Here is a 25,611-nt window from a genome sequence, read left to right on the forward strand (position 1 = left end):
CTTCCCACTGAGGTGCCTTGATACAGCACTCTGGGAACAGCCTATTTGTTCAGAAATTTCTTTCTGTGTCTTACCCTCTTGCTTGAGGGTGTCAATGATGGCCTTCTGGAGAGCAGTCAGGTTGGCAGTCTTACCCATGATTTCGGTTTTGAGTAATGAAACAGGCTGGGAGTTTTTAAAAGCCTCAGGAATCTTTTGCAGGTGTTTAGAGTTAATTAGTTGATTCAGATGATTAGGTTAATAGCTGTTTAGAGACCCTTTTCATGATATGCTAATTTTTTGAGATAGGAATTTTGGGTTTTCATGAGCTGTATGCCAAAATCATCAGTATAAAAACAATAAAAGACCTGAAATATTTCAGTGGGTGTGCAATGAATCTAAAATATATGAAAGTTTAATTTTTATCATTACATTATGGAAAATAATGAACTTTATCACAATATGCTAATTTTTGGAGAAGGACCTGTATTCTAACTTTAATTTATTTCTGTGATGTCAAAGCTGAATTTTCAGCTGTCATTACTCCAGTCTTCAATGTCACATGATCCTTCAGAAATCATTCTAATATGTTGATTTGGTGCTCAAGAGACTTTTCTTATTATCAATATTGAAAATAGTTTGCTGCTTAATATTTTTGTGGAAACCAGGATGCAGTTTTTTCCACAGGAGTCCACAGGAGAGTAATTGAAAGTTCAAAAGACCATTTATTTGAAACAGTCTTTACTGTTACTTTTGATTATGTGTTGCGTCAGGTACGATACAAAAAATCTTTACAATTTTGTACACAAACTAAAAACGAACTAAATTTATCATAATTCCTGTTAGAAAGGGAAAACCAAGCTTGCTCTCTAGAGATGCTTGGCTTGGATTGCATTGGAGTTGAAATTCCCCAATGTTTCAGGGGTCTTTGTATCAAGCACAGCAAAAAAAAAAAAAAAAAGGAAAAAACGGTGGCATTTACTGATTAAACTGCACTGAATACCTCTCCTTTGACATTCGGTCTTTGATGACTGGAAAAGGAGACCGAAAGAATTGAATGGAAGAGAGAAAACAGATCAAATCAGTAATTCAAGGCACAGTTTGAAGCAGCATAAAGGAGTGTTTTAGTTGTGAATAATTGGGTAAATTATTCATCGGTTCCCACAGTGACATTTAAATGCATACATTTTCATTAATATTTTAGACATATCTGCATATATTGTGATAGAATATATTCTTGGTGTATTTATGGACTCAGTTTTACCTTTTGAAGTGTTATATTACAGTTGCGGTGATGAGAGAATTATTTCAGCAATGGGTAAAATGGATAGAGGGCACATACAGGTAATGCCCTATTCTAAGAGCATCTCGACCACCCATGTTTTTTGTTTTAAAATCTTGATTAACTACGTTTGGACACAGATTTGTATGTTTAAGAGCAGCTGAAGCTCTGTTTATACCTAAATAAAATGCAATGTCTTTGTTTATTCGTCTTAGGCTGTGAAGACATTGTGGCAGACAGCATCTCGCTAGACTCTGTGGTGGCCATCCTGAAGTGGAGCTCACAGCCCTATGGCTCCAAATGGGTTCATCGGCAGGCCATGCACTTCCTGTGTGAGGAGTTCAGCCAGGTCATGACCTCCGACGTCCTCTACGAGCTAAGCAAGGAGCACCTGCTGGCGGCCATTCAGTCTGATTATCTTCAGGTGATGACCGTACACCAATTCACCCCGAGTTCTTTTCAGATTTCCCAGTGCAAGATTGTCCAGTTCATGATTTCCCAATTTAGGGGAACTGATTGGGTTTCAAATAATCAATCTTTATAAGTGAACATTTTAATTTTGTTAACTGATTCATGAAGAATAAGGGGTTGTTCACACAGGACATATTATTGGATTCTCAGACTTGCTCTTGACAAAATATATTCTATTCATGTTTGCAAAAAAACCTGATGCTTTTTTTAATGGCAATATGGGTTGTTAAAAAAAGGTTCCCTGGGAAAAAGGTTGGGAAATGTTGGTCCGATTGAATTAAATAGAATTTTCTTGCATAATCTTACAAATAACTTCACTACAAGGTCTCTTGCATGGGTTTTTTGTGCTTTTACGACAAGGTCGAGCTTATTTTCTCTCTGGAAACATACAGGGGTAGTAATTCAGGGTAAGTGCACATCATATTGCACTATTGGGAAAATTGTGTTTATTTCAGTCCACAAATCAATGCAGGGCTTAAGGCCTATCTATTTCAGACAGCAGAGTGTTAGTATCAGTCTGTTTATCGGTCTCTGTTGATCAGGTCTCCCTTCTCTTGAAGGTCACCTGCTTTTGTTTTTGGACAAATTAGTTATCTGTATCAGATGACCCCCTTACGTCTCCTCAGTGAGCTTATATAGAGAGCTGTAACCCCATCTGGGATTTGGCCTGGCACACAGAAGTCTGTTAGTGTCTTCACACTCATGAGCTGTTGCGCATACGTCATTATGTGATGGGAATCTTGTGCTCCAGACTGCCATGAATGCGCACAGGACTGTTTACTGAGGCTGTGGATTACAGGTAATAATGTTGTAAATAGTGTTCAATTTCTTGCACAGACCAATCGTTTCGCTTCATAAGACCTCAATATTTTGCCCGGAGCCACAGGTATTCATTTTGTTTCGTATGTTTTTTTGATTCTCAGAGTTATTGTAGCCATTGACTTGCATTATATGAATCACCAAGGACCACAGTTTCAGTTAAAAATCTTCTTTACTGTTCTACTGAAGAAAAAAATGACACCTACATCTTGGATTGCCTGAGGAAATTAACAGCAAATTTTCATTTTTGGGTGAATCATTCCTTTAAGTGAGTCCACCCTGGGTCATGTCTTAATCCCATTCCCCCTTTCTCTCCCTCACCTCCAAATTTCCTGTCTACATTCTCTTGTACCAAAAAATTAAATTTAGGAAAAAGTGTAAGGAAAGGACCCTGATATTAAAAAATGTAATTTAGTTCGAGGGATAAACGATGTCCATTAAACCTGGATCGGCTTCTGTCGATGAATGAAATGAGATTTTGGCTGTGCAATATTCCCATTAAGAGATAAGATGATAAAATCATTTTGCTCAGGTTTCACCTGGCACCTGCAGGACTTGTTGCTATGAAATAGATTGGTTTTTATATATCCTGTTTTTAGTTTTGAGATCGTTCTGTTGTATTAAATGTGCCCGGTGAAGGTCCTGTGACAGTGTGCACCGAAGGAACCGTACCAGCCCGGATTCTCACTTGGTTCTTGCTTCGGCATCCCATGTTGAACCGGGATTATACTCATCCGGTCTAAAGTGAACACTACACACTACCGTGTTTTTCGAAGCAGATGCAGAAGTGAAGTCCCGTCTCTTCACCCGCACAAAACACACCAAGGCACGAAGATAGCACAGTCCTTTTTCTTTTTAGGAAACCTGTGGACTCGCTGTCCTGACGGCTATAATTCACTAAATTTACCATGACGATGGAAAATTGAAATACAATAACTACCAAAAGAACACACTGAATCACGACCGCTTCTACTGAATACCAACCTACTTTGCACTGAGCAAACGCAGAGCCCACCAAACAACTCCCTCTTATGATGTAATATGACGCCATGTTGCAAGAAAATTGCTTTTTCAACACGGTCAAGGAAACTGTCACGTTTTCTAAAACAATTTTAAATCCTGCATTAATTTTTTCATATGGTATTTTCATACAAGGTTATATATTAATTTTGAAAAAAATAAAACATGCAATATGCCCTTTAAGCTTGCATACACCAGTTTCCTTCAGCCTTGTAGTGCTGGCTAAATTCAGTAACAAACTTATAATGTTCTTCTCCTCTCTTCACAGGCCAGTGAACAGGACATCCTCAAGTATGTTGTGAAGTGGGGCGAACACCAGCTCATCAAGAGGATGGCCGATAGAGGTATCACACACAGACATTTGTCACTAGATACACATTAAAGGAATAGTTCATCCATTTAGTAATCTATTTACTCACCTTCATGTCAAACCTTGTATGTTGTTTTTTTTTTTTGTAATACACAGAAGTATTTCTATACTATCGTTCAAAAGTTTGGGGACAGTAGGAATTTTTAAAATGCCTTTGACAGTCTCTTCTTATGCTCACCAAGACTGCATTTATTTGATCCGAATTACAGTAAAAAGTGCAATATTTTGTTTTCTATTTTAATATATTTCAAAATGTAATATATTCCTGTGATGGCAAAGCTGAATTTTCAGCATCATTACTCCAGTCTTCAGTGCCACATGATCCTTCAGAAATCATTCTAATATGCTGAATTGGTCCTCAAGAAACATTCTAATTATCAGTGTTCGAAACTTAAAATTAATATGTTTGTAGAAACCATGATACTTTTAGTCAGATCCTTTGAATAGAAAGTTCAAAAGAACATAATTTAATTGGGAAAATATATATATACTAAGACATTTATAATGTTACAGAACATTTCTAATCTTTTGTAAAATTGTAAATGTCTTTACTGTCACTTTTGATCAATTGCACATTTGATCTTCCTGAATAGAAGTATTCATTTGTTTTCTTTTTTTTTACTTTCTATCCCCAAACTTTTGATGCTACTGTATATTTCATTACAAGAATTATTACATGGCTCATTCCATGTGTTCATAGTGACCATGTCTGACATACTGAAAAGACAAAAATATCATGAATGTGGTCTGTAAGACTTGAAGTGTTGTGTACAAGTTTTTGCTTACTTTTATGGTGATATACGGGGCTTGACAGCCTGTTATCCCCATCCACATTTGTTGTATGAAAAAAGAAAAAAGATTCTTGGAAATTCTGCTAAACTACTTTTGTGTTCCTTGGATGAAAGCAAGTCCATACAGGTTTGGAATAAAAGTAATGTTCAGGCAAAAATTTTTATCCTGACTATTCCTTTAATCCCAATCTACTCCATACACACAATCACACTTTTCTCTGGGCCAAATCTTTTTTCTGTGCCGCTGAATCTGTCCCTGTTTTCACCTCTTGCCATAGATGTTGGTCTAATAATAAGACTATGCTAGTCTAATGATTTATTGCCCTATCCTCCTAATGTCTAGTAATGACTCTGACTGGCTCAGCACTGAGAAATCAGGCCAAGTGCTCTGCAGTACTGAAGCGTAGCATATGGCTGGCAGCTCCAGACCTGGGTCTGCATTTGCTCTGTTTACCCAACAGAATCAAATATACCAAGACTAACACTGTCTTAAATGTTTATAGCTGGTGCCAAACAATAAACACGATCTTTGATTGCTTTTCCCCCAGAACAGATTCTAAAGGGAATGTGAAACAGCAATGCAACAATACACCTTCATTTTGTCATTAACAATCTTTAAACATGATCCTTATTCGGTGTAGATCGTAATTCAGGGTCCATTGCAGTGCAACATCCTTAGAACAGAGGAGTTTTAATTCCTCGCTCAAGGGCACAGCGGCAGCCAGTGGATCTGCATAGTAATACCGCTAATCCTCTGGAAGCACACACCCTCCCACCCATCATTGTCTATCTATATTGTGGGCTAGAAAAGTTGGGCCACCTTTTCCTCCAACTTAAATATTTGTGTGTGACTGTGTATGTGTCTGTGTGTTCCCCAGAGCCTAACCTGTTAAGTGGTACTGCACATAGTGTGAATAAACGTGGTGTGAAAAGAAGGGATCTGGACCTGGAAGAGCTTAAAGAGATTCTCTCTCCGCTGCTGCCTTTCGTCCGAACTGAGCACATATTACCCACCAACAGTGAGGTCCTCTCTGACACTGTAAGTGTGTTTGTGTCATTGGTTTGAACAGCTTAAACGGGCACATTAAAGGGCTGTCAAAATTCCATTCATATAAATGTGTATATAAATTCCAATATAAATACTGTTGTAATTGTTATAATGAAATTACTCTGTAGTGATAGGCGCCCCTTTTTTGCATTTTGAGCCCCTGTCCCTGAGAAACTTAACTTTCTATTCATAAAAGAATCTGGATAAAAATGGTTTCCACAAAAATATTAAGCAGCACAACTGTTTTTAACATTGAAGATAAGGAATGTTTCTTGTGTTATATAGATCAGGATGATGGGGAAACCACCCATCATCCTCCTTAAGAAATTTGTCAAGACACTACAAGCCAAATGAGAAACATTTTACTGAATTACTGCACATTCTGAATAAAAATGATAAAAATGTCAATATTGATGGATGTACGAATGAGTATATACTCTGACTCTCAGTACTATTCAGTAATAAAGCAAACCGATTCACCATTGCTCTCCTTGACTGCTCTCGTCGCGTATCGTTGAAGACATTTACTCTGCCTTTAACAGATGAAGAGGGGTCTGATCAGCACCCCTCCCTCTGACATGCTGCCCACAGCAGAGGGAGGCAAAGCCAACGCCTGGCTCCGGCAGAAGAGTGCTGGCATTTATGTCCGCCCACGGCTCTTCTCTCCTTATGTGGAGGAGGCCAAGGTAGGATACACTTTCTCACCTCGCATACAGCAGAATATTTAACCGCTACATTAAAATTAACAGATAAAGACATGGGAAAAGTTATTGAAAACTATTCACTAATTCTTTAATTATATATATTAAAGTCTTATAGAAAGGTCTTAAAATCAAATCATTTTGAAAAGGCACTTGGTTTATAGAATGACCTTAGTTCATGCAAGTCATATAGTGAAATGGGTATGTGTTCCTCCAGGCGGTTCTGGAGGAGATGATGGTCGAGCAGACCGATCTGGTTAGGCTGCGCATGGTTCGTATGTCCAATGTACCCGACACACTCTACATGGTGAACAATGCCGTCCCTCAGTGCTGTCACATGATCAACCACCAGCAAATGGCTGGCAGCCAGACTGCTCCACCGTCTGTGGTTGCTAATGAGATACCAGGTGGGTTAAGCGCTCATTCATGCCTTGTAATGATGCATTGTTTTAGCCAATCTACAATTTCAGTCCCATCATTATGTCTACTATATATCTGTGTAATACTCGTTTATACTTCATAAAATTAATCACTCACAAACACCACAATCAAGTCATTTTAGAGAGATATTTCACAGAGGCCAAATATATTGTCCTAATCTAGATGTAGTTGTGACTCCCATAAATCAAACCATGAGACAGTTTTCTCACGTTAATTTTGCTTTTTGTTTTCAACAAGCAATTCAGTGTTTATATATATATATATATATATATATATATATACAAACACTGTGTGTGTGTATATATATCTATATATATATATATATATAAATAAACACTGTGTGTGTGTGTGTGTGTATATATATATATATATAAATAAACACTGTATATATATATATATATATATATATATATATATATATATATATAAATATATATATATGTGTGTGTGTATGTATAATGTGAGTGGGAACATTAGCCTTATATGTTGGCAAGCTTTGTGATGCTTTGGGTGTTATTTAAAACAAAAGTCAACACCAATTAAAAAAAAAAAAAAATTGCCAATATACCCATCTTTTATAAATCTCTATTTATGACCTGGTATGCAATATTATTAAATGATTCACTTATTCATCTGGATTCACACATTTATTCTAACTTAAGTAATGTGTTTTCCTTTTCTCACCCTGTCTTTCAGTGCCCAGGTTGGCAGTAGTGAAGGAAATGATCCGTAGGCTGCAGGAGCTGCGTCACACAGACCAGGTGCAGCGAGCATATGCTCTGAACTGTGGTGAGGGCGCCACAGTCAGTTACGAGCTGCAGATCCGTGTGCTCCGAGAGTTTGGCCTTCCTGACGGGGCTGCAGAACTCCTACAGGTAACCCAGCACATCCTGTTTGAGTGGAGGCACTGACAAGTTGCTATGGCTACTGTGAATCTCACTCTGACTCAAGTTAGTTTTACCCCAGCCTCTGATGAATACAGTTTTGTTTTCTAGGGATTGCGGTCACTCATACTGATTTTGTAAAAAAAAAGAAGAAAAAAGGATTTTAAAAAGGAGATTCACAGATGTAAATTAAAATGTAAATAACTGTTTTCTATTTTGATATATTTTAAAATTTAATTTATTGCTTTGATGTCAAAGCTGAATTTTCAGCAACCATTACTCCAGTCTTTAGTGTCACATGATCCTTCAGAAATCATTCTAAATTAATTCAAATTGCATCCTTCATAGAAGTATTCATTTCTTAAAGAAGACTACATTCACGTACTTGCGTAGAGTACTTTTCGGGCCTTCGTGTGTTCTGCATCACTCCATGTTGTTTTGACTAGCATGTTTCCAGTGTTGGGAAAGTTCACTTTCTACATGAACTAGTTCAAAGTTCAGTTCACAAATTTTAAAATGAACTAGTTCAGTTCATAGTTCATACTTCACAATTTTGAATTAAGTTCACGGTTCCAAAAAATGAACTAGTTCATAGTTCTTTTTTTCCATATGTTGCTGCGAGCAATTTAAATTATTGCCACAACCCATATACAACTACAGACAGCGGTTTTTTTATCGGCGGGCAAAGTTTGCACAGAAATGTAAGATTTTTCCCATCCTCACCGACCTTGTCTTAAACTGATCATACGATATGACGACGCCTCGCTGCCTTGTCGACTACATGCTGCTTTTCGTTTTGATGACGCATGCGGCGCCGCGGTGCGACACTGGTGGCTTGTGTTGCCAGATTGGGTGTTTTTTTCGCTACATATTAAGGCCTGTTTACGTGTGTTTTATGCGGGTTTTCGCCTGGAAGACTCTATAGAAATCTGGCACCCTATTGAACGAAGTTAAACCTTTTTTACAGTCTATGAGTTAAACTGAGATAGCGTGCGTTCACCGACACCAGAATGAACGCGTTCACAATAACGTTCATCAGGCAGTAAAACAGTTCAGATCACGTTCGCCCCAAAATATGAACGAATTCATGAACTATCGTTCAATGAACGCGTTCAGGCACAACACTGCATGTTTCTCAGTTACTGTGCTCTTGGTTTAGAAGTGGTCTGAGCCCTTGAACTACTGTGATGTCTTGTGGTTCTCACCATTATGTGACCAGTGAACCCATGTTAGAAAACTTGGAAGGAGTCAAAACTTCTTCAGCATACCAGAAAACCTATTAACTCTCATTTTTGAAGCATGTCTAGCACAAACATGCCCTTACATTGACGTGTGTTGTGTTTTAGAATCCGCACAAATTCTTTCCTGAGGAGCGTTTCGGAGACGAGAGTCCCGTCCTGGCCTTGCGCCAGTCAGGTCGCTGCCGGGTCAACAGTACACCAGCTGTGGAGAGTATGTTCACTGACCTGGAGGCCCTGGTGGGCTTCCACCCCCCTCTGCCCCCACCTCCTCCACCCTACCATCCTCCGACCACCCCGGGCCATGGCCAGCAGCAGTTTAAAGCAGGCTGGAGACCACGGGTCCCCAGCCAACCTCCCTCCAGATCTTTCTCCTACCCCTGCAATCATGCACTCCTTCATAGGCAGACCTCTACGAAAATGGGCAGCCAAGTCTACCCACCAGGAGCCAAGCCCCTGCCCCCAGACTGCACTAACGCACAGGGGGGAAGGAGTCTTCATCCTGACAAGCAAATGGTGATTAATACCAATATATTATTCTTTGTTATTATTATTATTTTTATATATATTTATTTTTTAGCAATTTTTTAAATATATTTTTGTTTAAATTTTTTAAATGACATTTAACAGTGTTATTAAATTCTTAGTGTTTTTAAATAATCTAAATGTACAAAATGGGAAAATTAGCATCTATACATACAACATTGACATACAGATTAAATTAAATAAAATATTTTATTATTATTAAATAATAGGGGTGTAATATATTGTGTCAAAATATATCGCAATACAAAAATGCAACAGTATGTATTGTGTATAAAATGAAAATTACTGTGTGAAAAAAGTTCTACATTAGTGTCAGTTGTTTTAGTGTCAGTACTACATTAAACTACTACATATAATGTTGAATATAATGTACACTAATGCAATGGGGGAATATTTGTGTCCTGATAATGTCAAATGTCTTATGTTACCAGTAAAAAGTGGCCTAAATTATTTTAAATATATCTAGTCAGTGAAAGAGTGCAAGTATATTCGTCTAAAAAAATAATTCTGTTTTCAGCTTCAGAATCATGAATATTTTTATTCTGGTGTCACTATTGTCCCTGTGCATTGGGTTACCTGCACCAAGTCCAAGCCTATTCATTTACACCCACAATGTAACACCAAATTTAGCATTTTTTAATCAACAGGTTTTTGTTAACCTTTTGCCATATGTCTTGGAGTATCACAATAATATTGTATCGTGATTATGTATCGATTCGTGACATGAGGGTATCGTTACACCCCTATTAAATAATAATGATAATAATGGATGATAGCCAATATGGTACTGGAATATCATGCTTCCCCAGAGATAACAGTTGTATTTTAACTTATTCTTGCAGAACATGGAGCCTGTCATCAACGAGTTCATGCCAGATATTGCCATGGGTGTTTCGGCAATGAGCCTAAAGGAACGACGACTTCCGGAGGTCTCTATGGAGGTGGAGAGTCACGAAGCCCACCCTCACATTTCTACAGCTCCTCCCATGTCCCACAGCTACTCCAGCCATCACCCACACTCCTCCCGCAAGCGGCATGCAGCCGAACCCAAGCCCGAGGGGCTGCAGCCTGACTTCCCAGATCTCTACGAGTTCCCGGGCCGCCACGTGCCTCCCTACTGTGGACCAGACCTCTACATCCACGGCCGTCAGGCAGGCGGAGGGGCGCCGCCTCCGTCCTACTCAGAGGCTTCAGAATCCCTCCGCCTGGATGTGCTGGAACAGCCTCCACAGAGGCTAGACTTGGCAATTGTCTCACAAGGGGGCGTTGCGCAAGCCGTGCAGAGGTCACGGCCCGTAAATGAGACGGACCTCACCTGTGGGCTCGGCCCCTCCACAGAACAGTATGAGGAATGGCCCACAGGCCGCCGGCCTGCTCCAGAGGGAATTGGGCTGGGCTTAGGGGTGAATGTAGGGACTGGGGATGAGGGAGGGTTGGGGGCCCGAGACCGCAGGTCACCCAACAAACCCGACTACTCCTACAGGAAGTCTGCTCTCTGACCCCTGATTAAAAAAGAGACTGAGGACTAATTTAAATGCTACGTGTAAACAAACAGGTGAGGCACCAGCAGTCCTGCACTTTGTATTCTTTCGAGGGACGACAGTATCTTGAAATGATGAACGCCCATAAGCTACGTGAGTGGCTGCTTTCCTGATAGGAGATGCTAAAGTGAGATGTCACTTAAACCCCTCCAGATAGGTTTGAAACCTAATGTAGAGTGAGGAGAGCTTGGTTTGGTTGTATGCACCCTGAAAAGAGGTCAAAATTGATTTAGTCTGATTCATTATGGTTCTCATATTTTCCTCACATGCTGCATATTAATGTACATATATCACAGTATATTTTATTTACTTTCATTTCCTTGAACATACTAGGATGACTGAAGAAAATATATATTTATCTAGATGCACAGATTTTGTTCCTTAGGAGTAAATTTTAAAAATATGAAGGCAATAAGTTGCAAACTCATTACTTTGTCTAGTCCTTGATAAACGGCTCCTCCTTCTTTTGAGGGCAGAGTGGCAGTAATAGCTTGTGTAATCCGCTGCATTTGCCGGCTTTTACATTAGCCTGTGCAATTTAAGAGCCGAGATGGAACATAAAAGGGAAAACAAATGAAATCCCCTGTCTCCTATGAGGCAACTTATCAGGCATAACAATGGCACAGATGCGCCATTAAATGTGAATGGAGCTTTGTTTTACCGTGTTTCACAATTCAGATCTGTAGATTCATTCTAGTGTATTTAACTTAAAAAACTATCTGTCCTCTCAAACAAAGATTTGGCACACTCTTTTGCATTCAGATTCTCTTTCCAAGGCTGCAGTTGCTGGCATTCCTGAGAGATGGCAAAAGCGGGTTGATCATTATCAGCCTCGTACTCCAGAAATGTACAGGAATCTCAATCAAACCAACCTCACGCCACATCCTCAGTCCTCTAGTTTGGTGGGACAGCAGACGTTCATTAGCTTTTCTGCGCTAGTTCTGTCAGCAGACGACCAATAATTATGATGTCATGAACAGGCTTTGCAAAAAAAAAAAAAGAGAAATCTTAGAAAGTGTCATGTACACAAAGATTTGGAGGATTTACTTTTGATTTGTTACACAACACTTTAAGAAACAATATATCAAACACTGCTGCACATCCTATCTATAAAAGTGACTTATTTTAAGCTTTTTTTAACATCTGAAATACCTGTATTCTGTATTCTATAATAACTGTGCAATAGGCAGCCTTTTTTTATTTTAAAAACTCATTTTGCTCTCTTCTCCCTACAATAAATATATTTCTCGATTATCATACTGACACAAATATGCAGGCTAGTTCACCCAAAAATGTAATTGGTCTCCATTCATGTTGTTCCAAACCTGTATGACTTAGTTTTTTTCTATAGAACACAAATACATTTTGTCCATACAATAAAAGAAAGTGGGATCCAAAAACAACAACATTGGACCCTATTGATGGTCACTGTATGGAAAAAACAAACAAAAAGCCTTGAGACATTCTTCAAAATATATTTTGTTCTGCAGAAAGCCAGAAACTCGTACAGGTTTGGAAGAACATGAGTTTGTGTAAATGATGACAGAATTAGCATTTTTGGGTTAACTATCCCTTTAAGATAATCAACAATAGTCTTTCCCCACAGGTAATGGTACTGCATTTTCAAATACTCTCAAATATTATTATATAAGCATCTCTGGTTGTATTACACCAGGTGGGACCTCTGTTGAATATCCAAACAATCCTCAGTTATATCCATCCCACGTTCCTAACTTTGAGTGCTTTCATTGGAGCACAAGAACGGTTTTGTTGGTTGAAAGCACAAACGTACTGAGAAATACTGAGAATGTCATTTATTTCTTGTCAGATAAAAGTGCTCAAACATTTTATACTCTAGTAAAAGGCTTGAGTTTTGGTTGGATTGTCGATCAGATTGTTTTTTGTTTTTCTGTTTTTTGGACTGTTAAGAACTCACAGTTAGACCAAAGATGGGTTGGGGAGGATGTTTGTGTTGCTTGTTGAATCTCGAAAGCATTTTATTTACCAGGTTTCTGTCTCTCTTTGTCAGCTGAATTGAAACTGTCGGCTTGAGATTCATGTTAGTTGCACAGACTCTTTGATGACTGTGACTATAGAAGGAACATTTATCATCGATTGATTTCGTTGATCCCTCCCCAGGTATTTTGACCTATAAAGATAGCCTTAAGTGTTGATGTAGGGTTAGTACTGCTGTATCTGCAGTTACAGCCTTAAGGGTAACGCAGTTCTCCATCTTAAATCACATAAGGTATTCTGTGCCAGAGAGGCTTTCTACCTCTGACCAGCTTCTCTCAACATGTACTTCAGTCAATTTGATTTTCCTCCTATATATTTTTATCAACTTTAGACATTTATCACTGAGGGACCAGAACCAACAGCCAGAAATCAAATTTTCTCCACTTTCTAGCATATTTCTAAGGTTCCTCTCCTCCTTTCCTTAAACTTGCTGTTTTATTAGATTCAGCATTACAGCTAATTTTTGTTTAAAAAAAGTGAGGACTGTGCCATCTTGCATGATAATGAACTCAACCAGGTGTTACGGCGGTAAGCTTGTGTTATTGTTCATCTACTCTTAGTTGTTCAGAAATGTTAGCCGGCTGACGCAGTTGCAGTGCAACAAATGGGTCCTTCTGGACTCCTACTGCAGTGCTCCTCTGAGTCAAGCCTGAAAGAGTCATGAACCCTGAGTGGGAGCGCTCCAGTTTGCCATCCCGCAAAGCCTCAGAGGGTCAGATCCAAAAATAGATCCAGCATAGACCCTGGCTGGTGGGGTACAAGTGATCTCCTTAGAGAGTTGAAGTCGACTGAAATTGGTTGGAGGCTGCTCGTCTTCTCTTAATGTCAAGGACGTAGTTCTACAGTTCTCTTTACGCCAGGCTAATCGGATACGTGAAAATCTTCAGTCACTGATGCACATGGTTAAACCTTTCCTCTGGAATATGAGCAAACTTGATAATACACTAGTTTCAGCTTTCAGTAAGTAATTGATGGTCCTCTCAAAATGCAATGCGTCGTAGCCTACTTAATCCTACCTTCCCTGACCTCATTCTGCAGCAAAAAGAGGAGGAGTTGAACCAATTTATTAACCACTTTTATTCAGAATAAATAAATGTTTTACCCTAGATTTGTTTCACAGAGCAGGTGTCTTCATTTTACCTTGCAGATCCTCTAGGCTTCATGTCATCATGACAATAACGATTCGATCTACCTGGCATGCGAATTGTTTTACCAGCAGCTTGCATGTTCTGCTTTTGATGTGCCGTAAGCTGCTCGTCAAAAGTGCAGTCATTTAAATTCTCAGTGTTTCTGGTTTGTAACTCAGTATTTTTGAACTGTGGGTCCATCTTTCTGTACCAATGCCATTTTGAATTGGGTCATCTGAGGTCTGATGAGCAAAGACTTCTCGGTATGGCATTTCTCTCTCTCTCTCTCTTTTTTAAAAAAAAAAGTAACAGTTGCCTTTTTAGTTTGCTATTTTTTAGGTGACTGTTACCTGTAACTCCAAGCATTGAGTAATTGGCATCAGCACTTGCCTTGGAGCAACCTAGAGGAGATCTGAGGTTTGTCATGTCATTCTAGTGAATCACACTCGCTGCATAACCATGACCCGAAATCGACAGATGGATATTTAGGCCTACTGCTGCTACTCAGAGGTTTTCCTGCCAGCGGAGAACATTATTTCTTGACGTCAATGCCGTTCCCAGCGTTCTAGTCCCGTATAGACCCAGCCATGCCTTAATCTTAAGGGGGAGGTTAGGAAAACTTGGATCACCTTCGCCTATGCTATACTCAGGCCATTTTGAAGATGCTGAGAAGTCATTTATTTCATGTTATAAAACACCAATCAGATCATTTTGAGGGTGGGTTCTGATTGCTGCAAAAGTCAATGCACACAGTTGAAGGTATTTCACGTTTGAGATGCACACTGACCTCATAATTAATACATTTCTATCACAAATGCTATTTATTGTCATTTGGATTTAGTCTGGTTTGTGGGCTGCTTGCCTGAGAGACTGTTAAGAGAATGAATTGGAAATGCATTTGAGCTCCCAGATAAGAAGCTTGAATCATTGTTTAGTCTGTGTTGTAGAACTCAAACTAGCCATTGTTCGACGTCAAATTGTCATTGTCTAAAACTGTTGGGTTCGTTGACCATCTTAAACCAAGGAATAAAAGCTAAAACAGATGAAGGTACCCATTGCACTAAATTTTTGATGGTGGTATGTGTAACACTTGTTGTGGAATAGTGCCCTCTGTTGGCTCTATTGATTTATTATTGACTGAAGTGTCTGTTTATTCAGCTCTAGATTCACAGCCGAGTCATTTTTCTTAAACATTCATTCCTAATCCTTTTAGTATATTTGCATGGCGTTGCATTATTTATCTCCAAAGTGCCGCAAGGCTGAACTGAACCGAAGGTTTGTGTTTTGGATGTGTGAGGGGCAAGGGAAGTTGTGTTTGAAGACTTACAAGTCAAGATCTCCAGGTTCTCTCTTGTGCTATCTCTCTTATGGAGACGATTTAGTGCCTTCCCTGCCTGAGGCTGGGCTTCCTCCACACCCCTTTTGTCTTATGCAAGCCCTTTCTACAAACCTCTGTTAAACCGTCTCTTTGTAATACTGTAGCCAACGCTTAGTGTGCATAATGTTTATCTTCTTTTTTTTTCTTCAAAAAAATATTTTTCAAGATTTTTGGTACCTTTGATCACAGGCCTCAGAAATATGGTGTTTTGTTGTATGTAAAGTGTAAAGTTTTTATAAATATATATAAAACATGCGATATCTTTTTGAGACTTTGTGTGTGTGTACATATTCGTATATATATATATATATATATATATATATATATATATATATATATACATATATATATATATATATATATATATATACACACACATATATATACACACACACACATACAAAAAAAGCATTCTTTTGTGGAGTTGTGGAAAGTGTCTATTTTTCTATTCTTTTCTTTGGCCAGTGTAGTTATGAACTTTACTCTGCAATTAGGTGACTAATGTCTTGGAAATAAATAGTTTTGAGTTATAATGCTCGTGTGTGGTGTTTTTTGTTGTTGTTTTCATTCATTCGAACTGCCAGATAAACAGTGAGTAACACCTTGCCATTAGTGGGAAATGGGAGGGTAAAACACTGGGTCTCCATTCACTATCACTGTGCATACAAACGTTTGAAGTCATGAAGTCATTATTCAGCTCATACTGAAATTAACGTTTAAACTTAGAACCAACTGAAGCCACACTTACGCAAAATCACATACTGCTGAAGGTAATTTATCCAGCTATATATAAAGTTAATTTAGAAATTTGAATTATTTCAGAGTACATGAGGTCCGTTCACGTGTAGTCTAGGCCTGATTGTGTTTTAACTAGTTTTGAGAAACTAAACGTTTGGCTTTAGTTGAAGCTCTGCGCGAGCATGAAAGTAAAGCTAGAAAAGTGAGGTTGTGCGAAAAGCCCTTTTAAGAACATTGTTTGGGCGCATTTATGTAAATGACTATAGCTGCAGGGACTCATACAGTAACAGGGTTTTCAATTGCAGTTACAAATGAGATGCAAAATTTAAAAAAAAAATATTGCTATGCATTTAAAATATGCTATCCAGTCAATTAAAGCTTGATTTGTTTTTTTTATAAATCATAATTAAATACTTGTGACAATCACTTATGCCTGTGGTACCAGTATTTGAAGTAAATTTCTAGAAATATGCAACTTTAAAGAAAATTAGTTCTTAAGAAAAAGTGTCTAATTTTTCATCTTTGCCCCTATTTCCACCAAGGGAGAATTGGTTTCATCTGTTGTGTTACTGTGAAAGACTGTAACATCACAGACAAATTAGCACAAATCTAGACTTTTCTAAAATGGAGGCTGCCATTTTAGAAATATTAATAAGTGAATTTGAATTTGAATGAAAATGTAAACATAAAAAAAAATCAGTGTAATCAGTATAACACCATAGACTCTTAATAAAGTGTGACACATGAAATTGATAGAAATTTAGTCAAATTAATGTGAATCAACCCTTCAGATCTGCAGTCACCTGCAATGACCTTTACACAAAGAAAACAGTCTAAACACAAGTCCCCTTTGTCTTAAATGGGTAACATCCATTACTGTAACGCCACAGCCGTGAAGTTTATGTACAATATTTTCTTTAAATATAACTCAATTTTTTTAACAATTTAATTACATTTGTTAAATTACATCTTAATCACAATATAACATTTTGTTACACATGAAATCTCTCAAACTCGATTAAATATGCATTTGTTTTAAATTAACTTTTAACAGTCCACAAATGGTTTTAACCCTACAGAATAAACATATGCAAGCATTTTTTTTAATCTAGTGGCCTTGATTAGTTTTACCCTTTTGAAATGGTGTGAAAAGCTTGATCGGTTATTAACAAAACTTTAAATTCGATTTAGAAATCCTAGAGGCTTTACCGACTTATTCAACTAAATCTCATCGGTTATTTCACCCTAATGGAGAGTTTCTGGGATAAACTGACATACATCACAGGGCCCAAATGTATTACCATGTTTATTTCTCAAAGGTAGGACATAAAAAGTAACAGAATCTACACATGAAACGGGTTAAAACAAGATCAAATAAAAAGGGTTACTAGATCACAACAATGACTGGATAACCTGTAAAAGCACTTACATAGGTTTGTGTTTCCTAAACAGATTTTTCCAATAGGCTGTAGCACTATTTACCCTGACATACATGAATGTGAATATTAGCCATCTCTTCAGAACAACTAATACTGAATGCAGTCATGTGATTGAGACTTTCCTAATAGCCTTCTTCAGGATGCAACGACACCATTTTAAATTGCTTAAAAGAGAGAGCTCCTGAGGAATGACTGCAATTGTTGTTTTATGACATTATAGAAGTGGCTTTCCATACATCCATTGTTTTAAATCATTCCATAATGCATCTTTCTGGACACTGAAAGCCAATCGTGACATGTTGAGCTGAACGTTATTGCAAATTCAACCCTATTTTTGGAATGGCAGGATTACAAGAGAAGTATTACAGCTATATCTTTGGGAACACAGAACCTGTCATACATGAACTAATATACAGGGTCAAAATCATACAAGCTTATGAGGGCCTGATTTTAAACTGCATGTTTATTTTATAAAACCAGGAACGGCCTTGGAAAAAAGCTGGAGGAAAAGAAACATGAAAGGTTGGATGTAGCTGGTATGCTTGAAGTGTCGGTGAAAGACGGTTTAACTGCAATAGTACTGGCCTGCGTTGGCTCTTCGTCTCTTGCGGCTTTGCTGCTGTTCAAAAAACTGGCGGATGTCCTCAGGTGTCACCACCTAAACAAGGGAAGAGAGGAGAAATTTAACACTAGATTGTACAAACTTATCAGTTCAACACATTAAAGGGGCATTCGGCAACTATTTCAGCTTAATAAAACCGTTTAGAAATCATTTGGATGGTTTAATAATCTGTTCTGGTGAGAATGGTGACTTTCCCCGCTCCCCCCAGCGTTCCCAGGCGGAAGACAAACCTTGCAACATGGGGACTGACATCACGGTAAGTTGGAAATGGGAAGTCTTGTGAGAAGCAAGAACGAGCGAGAAACACAAAGTGCTTTACGGCAATTCGACAAACACACACGCTGCCCTCAATGTGTATGATGTATTACCCACCTCGGTAGACATAGCTCCACACGATAAAGTTGGCCGGCTCCGATAATAACAAATGCACATGGGCAGCGGTAGAAAGGAGGAGGAGGGCGCCGCAAGTAAGTTTTTTTACGACATTTTTGTGAAATATACGCCTCACAGCTGTAGGGGAGCTCGTTGAGAAAACATGCGACAACAAAAGTGAAAATCAGCAAAGAAATAGCTGGAGTTGCCGAATGCCCCTTTAAAAATATAAATATTAAAAGCCTACCTTTCCTTCAGCTGCAAATCTCTGCAGATAGTCCTTCAGTTCTGTCTTCATGTCATTATATTCTGAGGAAAAATGTAAAGGGAACATCACAGTTGAATTGATAGTATATTGGGAGTAGTTCAATTTTAAATCTCACACCATGAAGTAGTTTTGCTTTCACACAGATAATGTTGGCGGTAAACCCTACTGACCATGGATGATCTCCAGTTGCTGAACCCGATTCAGGTTGTTTAAGGCCGACATCAAGGGGTCACGACCCTCGGCTCCACCCGCTTGTTCAGCCTGTTCTGTGGACTTGCCCTTGTTCTCATACGCCAGGACGGTGTCCATCTCATCCGTGAGGAAAGACACTCCTGTGTCTGCATAGAGGATCTAAGCAAACAAACCCAATTAACATGCGACCAGGAACAAATAAGATATCCTCATTCCAAAAAAAGAAAAATCTGTCAATCAATATATACATATTTATCTATATGGTTAAATACATCGTAAAAACATATATATACACTGATATATATATATATATAAAATGTTGTCATTTGTTTCTGTGATGGCAAAGCTGAATTTTCAGCATCATTACTCCAGTCTTCAGTGTCACATGATCCTTCAGAAATCATTCTAATATGCGGATATGGTGCTCAAGAAACATTGCTTATTATTATCAATGTTGAAAACAATTGTGCTGCTTAATACTTTTGTGGACACCATGATCATTTTTTCCCAGAAACCTTTAATGAATGAAGTTCAAAAGAACAGCATTTATTTGAAATAAATAAAAGAGAGAGAGAGAGAGAGATTAAGTTGTCATTATAATAATTATCATTACAATTCATAATCCAATTCTAATTTAAATGTTACAGAATTGCACCTGTTAACGAAGGGTGGAAGCAGAGATAGTAAGTTAATGTGGTCTGTGTTTGAGCTGTACCTTGCAGTCGGTGCAGGTGCAGAGTTTGGTGCGCCAGGCAGACGGCCAGAACACGGCACCCTGAGGAGCCCGGCTCCTCCCCGAAGCCTTCATCTCCCTCAGCCTGCACCCGGAGCACGAACCCTCCTCTGAGGAACCTTCAGCTTCCTCCTGGTGTTTACGCTTACAGGCGGATGTCCCGTTGACCTGCACCTGTCAGCAGAGAGAAGGATCGTCAAATCTTAATCACTCATTCCTCCCTTGCTGTGTAGATTGTTCAAATAATCTAATATTCCCCAGTCATACAGCTGGGTTGGCATCATTTCTAACAGCAACCAAACAATGTGGTGTAAATTCAAATTGGCTTGATTCCTTCAAATTATGGCTTGAGACAGATGAAGCATTAGATGCGTTAATTCCCCAATGAAAACTCTTTCTGATAACTACTGCCATCTTGTGGTGAGACTGGTGAGACAAAGACAAAACTGTCTAAAAAGGCTTTAAATCTTTAGTGCATCTAGTATCTTGATACAATTGTTCACTGCATATCTGTTGTTTAAAGGAGATTTAAGTTAGGCTGTCAGCAATAAAACAAACTGAACAGGAATGAATGGAAAAGTTGCCATTTCATGAATCAGCCTCCTACTCTGAGACAGGACGACAGACATTACACAGCAGACACAGCAAGTACCTTCTCATCTACAGGGTTCTTCAGGTTCTCGTCTTTTATCTTCTCTTCATCATTTTCTATCTCAACCTTCACGCCCCCATCTCCTTTGCATGGGCTTACTTTTGTTATGGGTGTAACTGATGCAAAAAAGACAAAATAAGCCTTCACAAATGTATAAATGTTTAGTGAAAGATGCTAACTGACAAATGATATGTTAATGGAGCTGTATGTAAGAAATTTATTTCAATTAATCATAAAATGGCCCTGATATGTCACTAGACATAGAAGTCATGTTCATTTCAAATACGTATATCACTGACAACAGTAGTCCGGCCAGGATATTGTCATTTAAAAAGTGAAGTTGCAGCCCTCAACTGATGTTGATGTTGTCATGTTGTGTTTTGGTCTGATGCGCCACCCTCCACCTATCTACCAATCACGAAGTCAGTAGTGTTGCGGCATCCGGGTTGCCAGCTCTGCTCTAGTTACCACAGCTGCAGCTACAAACGTGTCGGAGTCGGATAAAAAAAATGTCTAACGTTACGAAACCAAAAAAAACTCGTTATGAATCCGAAATACTTTGTGACAAAGTCCGAAATAAAACAAGGATCTGTATAGGAGATGCCTGTGAAAGATGGAGACGGCTGAAAACGGAGAAGAATTTGAAGACAGACGCCAACGTTGCTAATTTTCTCCTGGACACGTAAGATTCATCTATGTTTGGCTAACTTTTACTTGATGTAAACATTTCAAATATTCCTGACAGTCGAACAAAGTTATGCATGTTCATGCAAAGTAACGTTACGTTTGAACATATGGAGGAGGCGGGTCAAAAACGGCGAGTTGTCATTGCTAACATTAGCAATGCATTATCAGAGCCCGTTTCTCTGTCATTATGATGAGACGCTGAGGAAAACAACATTAGCACGCCCATTATTGTTTATGCAAGTTCATGTAAGTTCTACAGCCAAAAATAATAGAATGACACGTAATCTTTCACATCACATATCTTAGCGTTATGGACGTGTACTGCAGGGTAAGTTAAAAAATACAGCTGGTCGCTTTCACTTATAGCGTCAGCTAAATGAATAGCTGTATCTTTGTTATCGGTTACACACAGTGACAGAGGTTTGTGCTTGTACTTACGTTAATGACAGACACCTACCGTTACAAGTTAGACTAACAGCTACTGTTCTAACAATGTACTGTCACATACGAGCGTACATCTTTACGATTATATTTGGCTAATCGCCATTAGTACATTTTTGAGATGTATAATTACTTTGCAAAACATCTCTCATTTGAAGCATAAACATAATTAACAGAAAAAGCTTCTTGTAGCAGCCTACGTTCCTGCTGTATCCTGCAGCCTATCTGGCAACCTCGAGTCAGTGAGGAGGGGAAGGGGATACACCGCTCTACAGTAATTTGAAAGTGATTGCAGTACCAGTTTTGGCCACATTCTTACATACGGCTCCTTTAATGTACATTACCGGTCAAAAGTTTGGGGTCGATAAGATTTTTTTTTACATCTTTTTTAAAGTCTATTATGTCCATCTACGCTGAATTTATTTGATTAAAAAATAAAGCATACTGTGAAAATTACGGTTTCCTATTTTTGGATATTTTCAAATGTAATTTATTTCTGTAATGGCAAAGAAAAATAAAGTCTTCAGTCTTCAGAAAAATCCAGTCTTCAGTGTCACATGATCCTTCAGAAATCATTCTAATATGCAGATTATTATTATTCCCGTTGAATACAGTTGTGCTTGTAATATTTTGGTCGAATCTGTGATAGATTTCTACTGCCACTTTTGACCAATTTATTGCGTCTTTGCTGAATAAAAGCATTAATTAAAAAAGAAATCTTAATCCAAATGTTGAACGGTAGTGTACATTTAGATTCTCTCCCTTTTTTTTAAAAAAAAACTTTGCAGTCATAATAAATATCTGTAAATGCAAAATGTAAGCAGATAAAAGTATAACATTACCTGCAATATGTGCAGCATAGTTCCAAAGGAAAGGTGTTTTATTCATGCATGACTCGCAGATCATCTCTTGTAGTTCCACACAGTCTGGCACTACACAGCCTAAATGCTGATAGAGACACACATAGATGTTTTCAGACATTTCACCAGAATAAGTTATGTTCCTTATCTACACACACACACACTAAACCATGTTCAGGTCCTGCCGGAGTCCAATCTGATTTGAAACTAACCCGACCATGGAGCCAGTCCTCACACACAATACACTGGAGCATCTCATCTGCAACCTGGAGAGAGAAATTCACTCTAAATTTGTACATGTATATAATCTGTATAAAATATACTCTTGTGTATTGGCCTATAATTTGAGGGCCTCAGCAAGTAGATATAGCTGCAGGCCAGAGAAATCTAAAATGGGGTGTAAACTGCCAAAGTGGGCGGTACCTCCAAAAAGGGACTTTTAACTAATGTAGTTGACTAACATTTCAAAATAAAAGTTTGTAAATTAAACAGTTTCTCGCTGAAAATATATGAATTAAGCTTACATAAAACTTAAGCATATCTTTAATAAAGTTAGCTTCTTGGCATCAGGGAGCTGCAATCTATAGCGTTATGGCTTTTGAATGCGCACTCAAATTGGAATACGGATTCATCATTTTAAAAAGTATGCAATACAGTATATGATCAGATCAGAAAACAGAACTATAGGTGACAGAAAACATTATAGAAAGCAACTTAAACTAAAATGCACATTACCTCGTCTTCTGGATCTGGGTAGGGTCTGTCACATGTGCAATACAAGCCAAAAAAATTGTGGCTGTATTTGTTCCCTGAATTCACTTTCTCTTTATCCTGCATAACAGAAAATCTTAATAATCACCATCACTACAGTTGAAACTGAAAGACACAAACTCAGACTAATGGTAAAACATAACTTACCGCAAATAGCTTGCACTCCATTTCTCCAAACTTGTCGTTTCCACAATCACATCGAAAATTCCTGTAATATTAATAACGTTTATATAATGAATGCAGCTTCCGCATAACATAACCTCTGCAAGTGATTTAAAGTAAGGTCTGAGCGCAATTAAATCCAAACTGTCTACTAAGAAAACTTGATGCTTCATTTCTTTCTCTCCAGATCTCCATGTGGAATTTTCCTTGCATTAAAGTCAGCATGAAACGCAAGTTGTGATAGTCTTTACTTCTTTATTGTGACGTATATCCGAGTGAAACGGCTTCTCAAACAAGAAAAAAAATGTAGGGCAGGACTTGATTTTGTCCTTTGCTGATTTTGTGAGTGACAGGTTGTCCTGTCTTTAATCAAAGTTTATTTGATTAAAGATTATGAGGGCACATTAATTTAAAAAAATAAATAATGATGTGCATTGATAATTCATTTATAATAAATACTGCAATATAACATTAAAAAACAAGAATTGTCCATTTTGATTTCTTGCTGACTTAACCTATCAAACCTATTTTTCTTGTGACAGGTCAGTTTCACTCACATTGCCTATGATGCTGCCAGTGACAAATATGTGAATATGTAAACTGCTAAATAATCTCACTGCCATAATGACAAAAATATTATAAATAAAAATGTCAAACTAAGCATTTCAGCTTTGCTTAAATTGTTTAGAGCACCAGCCAAAGTTACAGCTGGTTATATTAGCAATATTCACCTCTTAGTATACAGCTCAAAAAGGTCATGGCCTTCATGGCACTTGTAGGAACATGCCAGACAGATGCCAGCTGGCTCTCCTCCCTTTGGTGTACAGGTGTTGCAGGCATACAGAGCCTGACGCTTCACATGTCCCTGTGAGGACAAAAAGAAAATCACATTGTTTTTAGGACATATAGCTTATTTTCATCCTAAGAAAATGAATGTAAATGCAGAGCATCTGCTGAAAACTACTGTTAGATGTTTAACTGTACTAAAAGGATTCTTGTTCCTGCTATAATGTGTTCATGCAATAATTTTAATTTCCAAACAAATAGACGCCGCATTGACGAATTAAGCATAAGGCATTATTCTAACCCCAAACCAAAGCAATCCAACAAACACTTTATAAGAATAACATCAATCGGTAAGATGAAAAAGGCTTTGTCAAGTTATAATCAGCATGCTAAAAACAAAACACGTTAAACCTCTGGATACGAGCATTTCTCTGAATCACTCCCTCCCAGCACCGCGGAAGCTTCGTTCTCCAGTTCTTCATCCTCCTCTAGCACGTCCACCAGAGATACAGTAGCCTCCTCCGCTGCATCATTTGCCGCCATCCTTGAAGAGACGAGCGCAAAAAATCTTTCCAGTTCCTGTTCCAGGGCACGAAACGAGACAGGAAACTAACTGACCTGTCAACGAGATCACGTTTTATTTGCGACAGAGTCCACTGTAATATTAAAAAAGAAAAGTTGTGTGAATGTGTCATGCGGTTTGATAAGAATGTATAAGGATTAACTGTGACAATAACAAAACCAATGCTGCTTCCGGTTTATGCAAATACATCATGTTTTGGCGGGAGAGTTGCAGGGATTATAAACAGTATTTAGAGATATTTTTTCTCACTAACGTGTATTAAAACATTATACCACGTAATCTCACTGGTTCTGGATAAACAGGTACATTTGGAATTTTCGCGAAGGCAATTCGATGGGTCAGGGTTCAAAGGGTAAATCAGTGTTGCCATGTCCACTTATTATACATCTTATTATTAATAGTGTAAAATGGGTGTGTGATTTGTGGAGGCTTGGGCCTGTCTAAAATACAGATAAGTTTTAGGGTTTACTTGTGCTTCAGTTTGTAGTCTTAAAACCTGAAAGGGCATTTCTTAACCCCATCCAGCTGAAAGTTTTTAAAATGGTTTCCTTGAATGTGTACACTCAAGAAAGAGATTTGCTTCTTTTATTTAAATGGCCAAGTGTATATGTGAAATATTTAAGTTTTTTAAAAGGGTGTAATTGCTAATATTA

At 38.2% G+C, this 25,611-nt stretch overlaps 2 protein-coding genes across 2 annotated transcripts in view; one reads left to right on the forward strand and one right to left on the reverse strand.

Moving 5' to 3' along the window:
• The window catches only part of btbd7 (BTB (POZ) domain containing 7), an 80,258-nt gene extending 68,391 nt beyond the window's left edge, over positions 1-11,867 (forward strand). The window contains exons 4-11 of the mRNA XM_077219440.1: positions 1,477-1,685; positions 3,840-3,915; positions 5,611-5,771; positions 6,323-6,466; positions 6,699-6,888; positions 7,619-7,797; positions 9,153-9,560; positions 10,433-11,867. Coding sequence (XP_077075555.1) covers positions 1,477-1,685; positions 3,840-3,915; positions 5,611-5,771; positions 6,323-6,466; positions 6,699-6,888; positions 7,619-7,797; positions 9,153-9,560; positions 10,433-11,089 — 2,024 coding nt within the window. The 3' untranslated portion in view covers positions 11,090-11,867. The remainder of the gene's footprint in view (positions 1-1,476; positions 1,686-3,839; positions 3,916-5,610; positions 5,772-6,322; positions 6,467-6,698; positions 6,889-7,618; positions 7,798-9,152; positions 9,561-10,432) is intronic.
• Positions 11,868-17,678: 5,811 nt separating this feature from the next.
• On the reverse strand, positions 17,679-25,293 carry ubr7 (ubiquitin protein ligase E3 component n-recognin 7). The gene is made up of 11 exons (XM_077221040.1): positions 24,787-25,293; positions 24,321-24,454; positions 23,575-23,635; positions 23,392-23,487; positions 22,869-22,922; positions 22,639-22,744; positions 20,669-20,784; positions 19,999-20,190; positions 19,262-19,442; positions 19,071-19,132; positions 17,679-18,487 (listed from the first exon to the last, which is right to left on the reverse strand). The coding sequence occupies exons 1-11, from the start codon at positions 24,916-24,918 to the stop codon at positions 18,395-18,397; spliced, it is 1,227 nt and encodes a 408-aa protein (XP_077077155.1). The 5' UTR covers positions 24,919-25,293; the 3' UTR covers positions 17,679-18,394.
• Between the last annotated feature and the right edge of the window lie 318 nt (positions 25,294-25,611).

The sequence above is a fragment of the Siphateles boraxobius genome, unplaced genomic scaffold (assembly GCF_051911475.1).
Source record: "Siphateles boraxobius isolate OS27281-9 unplaced genomic scaffold, OSU_SipBor_1 8, whole genome shotgun sequence".
Taxonomy (NCBI): domain Eukaryota; kingdom Metazoa; phylum Chordata; class Actinopteri; order Cypriniformes; family Leuciscidae; genus Siphateles; species Siphateles boraxobius.